The sequence below is a fragment of the Rutidosis leptorrhynchoides genome, chromosome 4, assembly GCF_046630445.1.
Source record: "Rutidosis leptorrhynchoides isolate AG116_Rl617_1_P2 chromosome 4, CSIRO_AGI_Rlap_v1, whole genome shotgun sequence".
NCBI classification, from domain to species: Eukaryota; Viridiplantae; Streptophyta; class Magnoliopsida; order Asterales; family Asteraceae; genus Rutidosis; species Rutidosis leptorrhynchoides.
Window position 1 is genome coordinate 115,278,533 of NC_092336.1, and position 12,036 is coordinate 115,290,568.

General features: G+C 32.5%; 1 protein-coding gene and 1 long non-coding RNA gene across 2 annotated transcripts; one reads left to right on the plus strand and one right to left on the minus strand.

Annotated features, from left to right (window-relative positions):
- The first annotated feature begins 247 nt into the window (after positions 1–247).
- Positions 248–945, plus strand: LOC139842645 (uncharacterized). The gene has a single exon (XM_071832762.1). The coding sequence runs from the start codon at positions 351–353 to the stop codon at positions 852–854; it is 504 nt and encodes a 167-aa protein (XP_071688863.1). The 5' UTR covers positions 248–350; the 3' UTR covers positions 855–945.
- A 2,653-nt stretch (positions 946–3,598) lies between these two features.
- Positions 3,599–5,050, minus strand: LOC139904007 (uncharacterized). Its single transcript, XR_011778623.1, has 3 exons — positions 4,880–5,050; positions 4,113–4,651; positions 3,599–3,888 (listed from the first exon to the last, which is right to left on the minus strand). It is a non-coding gene; the product is annotated as an uncharacterized lncRNA (long non-coding RNA).
- Positions 5,051–12,036: the final 6,986 nt, after the last annotated feature.

The window sequence follows — 12,036 nt, forward strand, 5'->3', positions numbered from 1 at the left end:
TATTTTTATGTAAAATAATATTATATTATATAATAATATAAATAATAAAATAAAAATTATAAGGAGTAATAAAATAAAAAATAAAGAAATATCAAAAAGCAGCCGAATACATGCGTGATGGTCGACGAATCTACCCCCACGCGCCCTTGTCCTCTCATTAATTTTAATTTTTATTTTCAAAATATAAAAATAAATATAAAATCAAAGATATCTCCTTCGCTATAAAAACCTTCCGTGTCCATTATCACTTCACAAACATCCTTTATTTCTTAGATCTCTTTAATATCGAAACTACCCTTACGGCCTTGCTCTCTGTATTTTATATATTTTATATATTTATAAAATAAAAAATGATCTCAACGAATTCTAGAAAACGAACCCGGTCCACCTCGGACGATGACTCGGCAGAAGCCAAACGAGTTCTCCTCGACATACTAGATGACTCGGATTCATATACACTGAGTCAAGACCTGGACTCGTTCATGAAAAGCTTTCAAGACGAGATTTCACCAGCGCCGGACGTTTTGACTGAGTCCGGCGAGTCACAGCCGGAGTTAGGTTTTTTGTTTGAAGCTTCGGATGATGAACTCGGCTTACCTCCGACTGAAAAATCGAGAGATTTAGCTGTATCAGTTGAAGACAGTGAGTTATGGGGGTTAGATGAACAGATAACGAGTTATGACTCGTTTGAGTATGAATATGGTTACGGTGATGTGAATATTACGAGTAATGTTTATAATAGTAACATTAGTGGTGGTGAATACGTGGCGTTAGATGGATTGTTCGATCATACAGATCTAGGTTTTGGTTCGTCGGATTTGTTATGGCAGCCGGAAACTTTGCCGGCTCAGTGAACGGACCTTTTTAGTTATATTTTGGTTAGATGAATATTGTAAAGTTCTTTTAATTAATTTTTAAAATTATACTCCCTCCGTCCCGGATTAATTGTCCAGTATTTCAAAATCCTTTTTGGGACATCCTAAATTAATTGTTCACTTTCAAATATGGAAAGTAAATTTAATGATGTTTACAATATTGTTCCTAATGAATTAATTAAATTACAAAGGTGAGATTTCTAATTAATTAGTTGAGGGTAAAACAGTAAAGTAAAAAAAGTACAGAAAAAGTACAGTGTGATAATGACATTTCTTAAACTGTGTATTTTTTGTCTGGGGACAATTAATCTGGGACGGAGGGAGTAATTTATTAAACAGAAACGGATATCATGAAATTATTTTAATTCTGCCCGAATTACAACTTGTAAAGTAAGTTGTTGCCATGAAATTAGTTTGTTCGATAAGCCGGGCCTGAGAATTTGAATGCCCAGTGCGACATGATCAATAATATGCCCCCCTGTCAATATTTAATATCAGACCACCATATTTTTAAGGGTTCGGAACCTATTCAAACTAGACGATTTTTTCTCACGCTGATTACTTACTAAAATAAATAGATTTCAAGTTTTGTAGAATCATTTAATGATGTCTACATTTATTATATTTTGATGCAAAAATTTTAATATTTTATCATAATCTACGCTAGATAAAAGCGTATTTCAAATAATTAAAATTGATAACCCATTTTAGCAGGTGTTGACTCAGTTTCTTATATATTTATTTATAAATTCTTTTTAAAATAAAGACTACTAAAATTATTGCCTTTAAAATAAAGCTGTTGTACTTGCTCGTAATCAACATACATATATGTCTTATTTACAGTACGTATTTAATTAATTATTAGCTTTTGCAATAAAAATCAATACTTATTTTATTATACTTCACGAATAAACTTCCAGAGTTAGATGACAAGTATAAAATATAATTCTAAAGTTATGGTGGGTAATTGTATAGTGGTACAAAGATCAAGGGACTATTATTGCTTGTGGAATCCTGCAAATTTTATTCATTCTTCTTTACTTCAAGATATAACTATATAAACATACCCTATACACAAGGCACATGTAATCGTTTGATGCCCCCTTTTGTGTGATGCCCGGTGCTGTCGCACATCCCGCACGACATCAAGCCCGGCCCTGACGATAAGCAAGTCAAAAACTTGAATAAAAAAAATTGTTTTCAATGTTGGTTAAGAGCTTGAGGCGTGGAAGAGGTCACCTCGGCATCGCGACGTTGGTGCAACTGACATTTACCCCACACCATTTCAGTGTTGGTTTCAAAGTCATGCACCCAAAGTCTTGCACCCGACGTTTGCAATTTGCTTGAAAGTGGGACTCAAATTCAAAAATCACCCCTATTTCTTCTCTTTCCAAGAGACAATGAACTGACCATCTTCCCACTCCCCATATTTTTTCAGCAATGTCAGTTTACAATATCAGTCCCGAACTAACACCGAGCTGACGCGTCACGACACCCAGTGCTTTAACAACCTCAATTAGGGTATGAGGGAGATGAAAATTAGTGAATCTTTTTTTAATTCTAAAATAAAGAAAAGTCATTGTCAACTTCAAGTAAAACACTTCAAAGGTAAAGAAAGTAGTCACTCTCTATTATTACCCCTATATACTAAAACACATGCCAAACTCCGACGTCTCAGTTATATCGGATTGTCGTTTTGAGTTTGCGTTCACATTACAACCGGTCCCTCAACTTCGCCTTAATTTACACAGCGACCCATCGACTTTACACTTTTTCAGGGGTATAAAGCGTAAATACCTAATTTTATTAAAATAAAAGAAACTAATTCCACCCGAATTTTTAACAGGCCTATCTTCTCGCTCGGTTCGAGTTAAATTTTTTCGAGACCACCGTTCAACTCGAAAAAAACTCACGAACACAACAAGACTAACTACGCGCGAAACGGACATCGTTAAAAAAACACTAAATATTTCGGGCTATAATTCATATCGCTCGGTGCGAGTTAAATTTTACCGAAATCATCGTTCAACTCGAAAAAATCTAACGAACACAACGGGACTAACTACACGCGAAACGGACATCGTTAAAAAAACACTAAACATTTTAGGCTGTATTTCATACATATACATACACGTACAACAAACAACTCAACCTATTAGATATATTAGGTACCAAACAACATATATTCAAATTCGACCGCGCGTTGAATACAACCACAACAACGCGCGGTTGAATTTTTTTCTAGTTATAGTTACATTGCATATTTGAAAAAAATAATATCTAAATATCAATAAACTTGAACTACTCCCCCAAAATTCTATTTTTCCGTTTTGAGATATTTTAAATTAGTTACCTACTTTCATAATAGAAAAAATAATGTGATAAAGTTTGTTTGTGCCGTACTTTATACATGTAAGATAAAAATGTAGATAAAAAATAAAAGGTAAGACTGAAAAGTTAACAAAAAAACATATTTGTTAGTCACTTTTTCTTAAACTGTATATTTTTTTTTTTATCTTATAACAACATATTTGAAACGAAAGGAGTAGTTTATAAGATTACTCATAACCATAACAATGATGTCATTTCTTATTAGAATAGACCGTCACATCAAACTACATCATCATTTTTTTCTCATTTCTTTTACATCATATAGCTATCCCATGATACTGACATCATTGACATACTTCTTACCAACACATTACCTCACAATTATTAATATTAACTAGCATTTGGTCCACCGCGCGTTACGGCGGTGAACTCGTTTACATTTCTTAGATAACATATTAGCTTTCTATATTACAAATTATATTATGGTGTCATTAAACGGTAGGTGACAACATGCCACCAAAACTATACAACAAAGTTATCATCGTTATCATCGACTCCAGTTGTTACATACTATCATACCACACGGTTTGTAAAGGCAGACTCTTTCAAAAACTATGTTGGCTAGGAATGGCTTCAATCATGTCATCGATTCACCTTAAACTTCCAATATACTTGAAACATCCTACAATAAAATTTCCATATAAGCTAATAAGTTTTCTTGAAACATGGCATAAGACAACCAATTTAGAGAAACCGCTAAAAAATATATGAAACAAAATTCCAATACTACCGAAATACATACACAACATGAAAAGTTCAAAATCGATCGGAAGACAAATTAAAAAAAAAATAATTTATAAAATACTAAAAAACAATAACGACCATGTGAATATAAAGCAGCCTTACCTGAGCACGGAACGAAACTAACAATCTGTCTAAGAACGCGAGCCAAAAGTTGTTGTGCCCACCGACCAACGATTACCAATATCATTAGGGAGTTGTAAAAACTGATTGTCGATAACATTGTTGGCAAAAAAAATATTTCTACAATAAAATATGGAGATATTGAGTTAGAGTTGATACTTATCCAGCAAAACACCTAATATGCAAATCAAAACATACCATCAGCAGCTGCAAAAATATATAAAAAACGTAGGAGTATTAACGAAAAAATAACCCATTATAATGCTCGAAAGAAAGCAAATAGGAGTATACCACTTTGTACGAACAACAGTTGATCTATAGTGTCAAAATAACCAACTGCAACTTGAAAAAAATAGCATTACTAACACATCATTAAAAAACATAAGGCATAGTAATATTGAACAAATAATCTGACCAAGAATATACCATTTTCTGCAGATAGCTGTTGAGTCAGTTGAATTAGACTTTCAGAAATTTTCGTTAGTATCATTGTAAGAGTATTACTGGGCAACTTTGCGAATCTGCGATCACATTAGTTTATATATTTTTATCAGGTAACTAATGAAGCCTATGATTGATTAAAACGTTCTTAAGTACTTTTAATACATACATGTGTACAAAAGTAATTATAAGCCTTTAGAAACTGAAATTCTTAACACCAGCAAATTCACCTAAGACAACCACATTAACATCGAACAATGACTTAGAAAATTGAAAAAAGGAATACAAAGAAAATAAGAAAACCATACCCAATGGTAGCAACTACCACCTTTCTCGGCAGATCGACACGACGACCTTGGCAGCAACGATTAAAAGAAAGGTTTGCAGACGGATATCTTAGGCGCTCTTCATACCAGAAGAAGGCACCACAGTATCTGCAGACACGATTTCTGTCGTCGAGATCATTATAGTAGTTGGTGACGCCTATGAAACAAAGTACCAAGAACGTAAAATTAAATACAAATGTACCAAAAAATGCTTAAAAATGATTCAGTCATTTAATGACCCGGAAATTTCCGACCAAATTTAAACCTTAATCTTTATATGTTTCCGACACGATAAGCAAAATCTATAATGTTGAGTCTAGAAAGTTTGAAATCTACATTCGGATAATTAGTTACCCTTTGACCAAGCCTGACGATTCATGAACAACTATTTGTAAATAATATACAAAATAATTAAACTGTTATGAATCTATAAATATATATATATATATATATATAACTTCTGTAATATTATTCTGCATATGTTAATATATATATATATACATTATATAAATAATACCTAGATAATAATAGGGATATTAATATTTATTATTATCAGTATTATTTATTATTATTATTAAAAGTATTATTATAATTAATCATTATTATTATTATTATTATATATTATAATTTATAAAAATTAAAGAGAATAGAATCATATTCGTTAAGTTTAACATTACACTGTATTATTTTTGTTTTCATTGTCTGATAATTGGTACGATTAATTGCAAATTTGTCCCATAATCAAACAAAAATCCTTAGCTATCTCTTTCTCATAATATTTTTAAGATCTCCCTGTCGAATTGATTTAGTCCGTTTATAAATAAGATCAAGCATATGGTATTTGTGATAAACCAAGTCTATCACCACCTCACACCCATTTCATCACCAAGAACCATCTTTTTCTTTCTTTTCTCAAACCTCACCTTCATTCACATCTAACCATCACTAAGAACCATGGTTACTAACCTGTGACTGTTTCGTATGTAACCATCACCATATCGAATCACCACCATCGATGAACATCATTACCAATATGATCACCACAAAACCATGTCACTACCATCATCTTCGCTCAAATTGTTCTCTGTTTTCTATTCGGTTCATGAATCCCCACCATAACCCATTCAAGAACACCCCACTACAATACCATCGGACCACCATGTATAACCACCATCATTGATAATCAACAAACATCAACCCACATCAAATCGTCACCTTTATCATACCCAACCCGATACTATCTCCTCCATCATACAACTCCTCTATGATCACACACCTCACCTTGAATATTTTGGTTACCACGAACAATAACCCTTAACTATTCCCTCGTTTCTGCTACAGCCGTTATACTTCTGTTTTCCTGTTTTTTTAAAGAACCGAAGAAACACCACCCATCAACAACTCACTTCATCACCATCGAACGTTGCTTTCCGTTTTTATTATTATTCGATGTTTATCACTGCTGCTATTCGAATGGCCTTTCTGTTGAAACACCATCACAACCGTAAATTACAACCACTGCTACAGCAGTTTCTGACGTGAACCACCACAGAAACCAATTTCCCTGCTATTGCTACTATACTCGTGTTTACATCTAGTGAGCTTTTAGAAGAAAAAGCTAATATAGGCGTATTATTTAATTAAAGTTACGATTAGTGGAATGATAAAGTTTTGATGGGATGATAATGAGCTGTAAAGGAGTACATCCAATCACGTCCCTTTTTCTTTCGTTGTGGGCCGAAGTATCAACAACTTTCGTTGATATGGAGATTGATGAATGGTAATTTGATGAGTAGTTAGGATGATACGTGTACTATGAATGAAAACGATAGATCACTAAAAGTCTTCTAAAGTTCACGTGCAAATAAATTAATTTGTTACATTGCAAACATCCCAAAAGGAATACATTAATGGACTCCTTTTAATGTTGGGCCGAGATAATCTAAGTAATTGTTGGGCCGTTACAACATTGATTAAATCAGGCCGCTACTTCTATTTTTTTTATATGTGGCGGATGGGAATGAAAGTGAAATGACGAGATGATGATGTAGCACAAGATGATGCATGATGATAGATATAAGCTGATGATGATGTCAATAACAATGATGATCCTATGATGATGATGTACTAGTAATGATACCGTGAGTTAATAAAAGAAAATGATGATGATTAGATTAGGTTGCGATAATGGTTTAGTGATGATTATGATCATGATTATGGTTATCAGATAGACTATGATAATGATGATATAGATTAACGATGATGATGTGTTGATTATGAAACATATAATGAAGAATGAGGTTGACGAGTTAAAAGGAAATAAATAGTAATTATAGCAGAAAGTAAGGACCTGAGGGATGGTTCTGTATATTTGTGTTAAGTGAGAGGTCGTGGGTTCGAGTCCTGTCTCGAGCAATTTATTCCTTTTTAATGCTACTAAGGTATTAATTGATATTTTAATCATTATTATTATTATTATTAATATTATTATTATTATTATTATTATTATTATTACAAAAATAAGTATTAAAAACCATTTATTATCTATCATAATTAAAATTACAAGTATGATTATTATTATTGTTATTATTATTAAAATTATCATTATCATTTATTATTAAAGATAGTATTTTATTAAAATTTTCATTATTTATAAATTATCATTTTTATTGAAACTATCATTCTAGTTATCATTATTAGTATTATTATTATTTTTATCATTAACACAATTTTTATTATTATTAATATTAACATTATTTTTAAATACATACAAACATATTTGATACATAATTATATTAATATTACATAAAATATTAAATAAACATTAACATTTATTATATAAATATTATATAATTAATAGATGAAATTATCTGATTTCAATTAAGTGTTAATATATATATATATATATATATATATATATATATATATATATATATACATATATATATATATATACATATATATATACATATATACATATACATATATATATATACATATATATATATATATATACATATATATATATATATATATACATATATATATATATATACATATATATATATATATATATATATATATATATATATATATATATATATATATATATATATATATATATACGTGATATAGGTTCGTGAATCCGAGGCCAACCTTATACCTGTTAAATGGTGTTATATGTATTTTTACTACAAAATACATTAGGTGAGTATATAGTCCCTTTTTAAACTCTAAATATTTTGGGCTGAGAATACATGCGCTGTTTCTATAAATGTTTTACGTTATGGACACAAGTGATCAAAATTAAAATCTACGTTGAGTTGTACCATGGCATATTTCTTTATACTTGGTAGCTAATATTTACGTGAGGAGCGTAAACGCGAATCCTGTTGATAGATCTATCAGGCCTAACAACCCCAACCGGGCTGGACGACCAGTTTTAAACGGTTACACAGTACTTCGTTTTGTTACTACACTTGGTACGGTGTAGGGTTTATTTAAGAATATGCTGCTGTGATTTAAATGTTAAGTATGGTTACCAAGTGCTCAACGACTTTTCCATACACTTGCGAGTGTATTATGTATGTATATGAAATCTTGTGGTCCATAGTTATTACGCTGCTAGCATCAAACCTATATCTCACCAACTTTATGTTGACGTTTTAAAGCATGTTTATTCTCAGGTACGAATTAAGTCTTCCGCTGTGCATTAGCTTATACGAAAGACATTACTTGGAGTCGATCATCGCAATGGAACCAAATGTTGAAGACTTTGTCCAGGTGGATAAGGACGGGTCTTTACAGGTGGTATCAGAGCGGTGGTCTTAGCGAACCAGGCCTTGCATTAGTGTGCCTAATAGATAGTCGTTAGGATGCATTAGTGAGTCTGGACTTCGACCGTGTCTGCATGTCAAAAGTTTTGCTTATCATTTCTAGTCTAGACACGTCTTACTGCATTTACTGCATTGGTAGTGTATAGACAAAATTCATATCTTAGCGTATCCGTAGACTTGCCTGACATATACCATAAATTCCTCTATAGTCTACGAAATCTTTAGTATTATATATATAGATATTCTATATAGTTAGAATATCATCCGATATCCGAAAATCATTTCACGACTAAGATCCCTTCCATCCACCAAATTGTCCTCTTGGCAACGTACCTGAAGCACTTACCGGCAAACCTGTTTGAGAAACTATTTTCTCTCTCATTTCTAGAGTATCTCGTCACGATTATTTAATATCTCATCCTACGAATCTTATTCATCCGCTCGCTCCAACCGCCAATCATCCCGGTGTACTAGCAGAAGTTAACGAACTACGCGCTCGTGTGACGGCTTTGGAGAATATGGTGCGAAGGTTACAAACACCAGCAGCAGCACCAGCAGCATAATCCGTACCACCATCATCAACGTCAACAGTACTCTTATCACCCCCAAACCACAACCGCGCCGTAACTCTCAACATCACAATCTGTATCTCGGATATTAACCTCACACGCCTCAATATCACCATCTATACTTCGAGTATGATCTTCGTTCTACATATCGTTCTACATCGATTATCTTCGCTTTACTTATCGTTCTACCACATTTATCTTCGTTCGACATAGCGATTATATAATCTCTAATGTTTTAGAGATCATGTAATCTAGTAATAACGATAAATCAAATGAGTTTAATATCCTATTGACTCATTAAATTCATAATTACATCTGAAGAAAATATATATGCAAGTATATTTTCATAAAAATTGTAATTAAAAATTCTTTCGTACAAACTGTTAATGATGAAAATATTTTAACGGGTAGGTAGTACCCGAGGAATATTTAGATTTCACATTAACCAGTTACACTGTACATTCTTCGAATCTGATTCAACAGTCATTTACTATCCTATTTACAACCATCGATATACGTATCCGTTCACCACAGAACAATCATTTCCATTCAAATTATATATTTGGATTTTTACCTATCAGAATCCAACAAGTGGCATAATGAAGAAAACATTGGACAAATAAAATTTGTTAGAAACAAACGAACTAATTAATTGAAATATTGTTAAGATTCCACGCTAACTGTTCCTAGCTAACTGTTCCCAGCTAACTGTTAATTCCGTATTACAATTTATTTATTGTCATTTAATTTCTGTTATTTACTTTTACGCACTTTAAATCGGGACACATGTACACAATACGTCGGATTAATTCTGAGACAATACGTTGTACACGGGTCATGATATATATTTATTTATTTTACGCACTTTAAATAACGGAACATGTGTACAAGGTTTCGACCTATCATATCGACCCATCTATATATGTATTTCGGAACAACCATAGACACTCTATATGTGAATGTGGGAGTTGGCTATACAGGGTTGGAGTTGATTCCGAAATATATATATGGTTTGAGTTGTGATCAATACTGAGACCGGTACACGGGTCACGATACGTATTAATTAATTCGAATATTATATATTTAATTTATATATGAAATTATTGGACCATTGGACAATCGGACTATTGGACTGCTAACTTTGGACAATTAAAATGAATTAAAATGTTGATTATAACATATGAAACTAAACAATTCTTCAAGCTTGCCACTTGATTTCATCCTAAACCTCATTTGAACCTCGACAATTACAATCCGCGTTCAAATCTTTCATGATTCTTGAAAATACCGCGATCGAGAAGTTGAACCAACCGCACTTCATCTACAGAAGAAAAGATTTTTGCATATAGTTATGCACCCGAAAAACTCTCGAAAACTGAGTAAACGTTTAACCCGTACTTGTGTTAGCTCCTTTGGCGTTGTTATTATCGAAAATAACTTTGCAATTCCTTTTCAAAGTAGTCAAATTTTGTCACAGCTCCAGCAAGTTAACTTCGACTTCTCAGTAACACTAGTCTTATTATAACCTCGATATATATACGTTGTCCTTTCGCCGTCATTACTGGAGAACCTTTATATCCCACGACATCATCAGCAGATATACCCACAGCTCGTCATCTCTTTGGCGAAATCCGCAATCAGTATTTTGAAAATCTCGCAGAACTTCTCCAGTTATACCTAAAACGTCTACCCCTAAGAATTTCATACTCCGCATGTGAAGTTTCTGAAAAACACCCTGAACTGCGAACTAGTTCTTGAAATGCTGATGAAGCAGCAAAAACTGTAAACGACTTTAACAAGTCAAAAATTGACGATAAAGTACAGTGTGTTGGTAAAGCTCAGAAAAAGAGAAGGTTTGGAACTAGAAAACGGATTGAGAAAAGTATGAAAGAGGCTGTGTATAAATCACAAGAACTGAACCTGCCTTCAAAGAATCCAAATGATTCAGTGCCTGCTGAAACCGTTAGTAAGAACCCTACTCCTTATTCTAAACCTTTCCAGATGATATTCTTCATCATCATCTTATCTTAGATATTATAAGATATCTTCATATCTTTCGTTATACATATTCTCCATATTTCTGAAGATATTTTCACAACTATTCTTATCTGAAATCATGTATCTCTCCGTAATATCTGCGTTACAACATAAAAGAAACTGTGTTAGTTTCTAAATTCTGAAACTTTCGAGTTTAAAATATGAATGTTTTGAAGTAGTGTTAGGAACTGATGCATGAATTAGTATAATATAATGACACTTGATCAACGTCATTATATTACAGTAAGTCATGTTGAGTTTCTAATGGAATGTGATGATTTCCAGTACCGTCATCATGTGCCATGTTACACGGCTCTTACATTCTATTCAACCTCCAAACATATTAGGAACAGATCATCTTGATGATTCTATCTTTTCAGAATATTCTGGTAATTTGACAAATCAAAAATCGTGCCATTACCAATTCTTTCTTAGAACATTAATTAGGTTCATTTCGAATTTCATACCTACGAATTTCGGATCATTGATTGCTTGACTTGAGGACGGGAAGAAGAAACGAAGGGACAAAGCCCCAAAAATAGAAATTGGAGTATAAATCGCAACAAATAGGAGAGAGCATTAACTGTGGATGACAATGATTATAGAAGACAGAAGTAGGGACATTGAGGTATAAGGGAAGATATAAAACCCAACAACCACCCAGAATTTACAAACCGTGTATATCGATGCAGATATC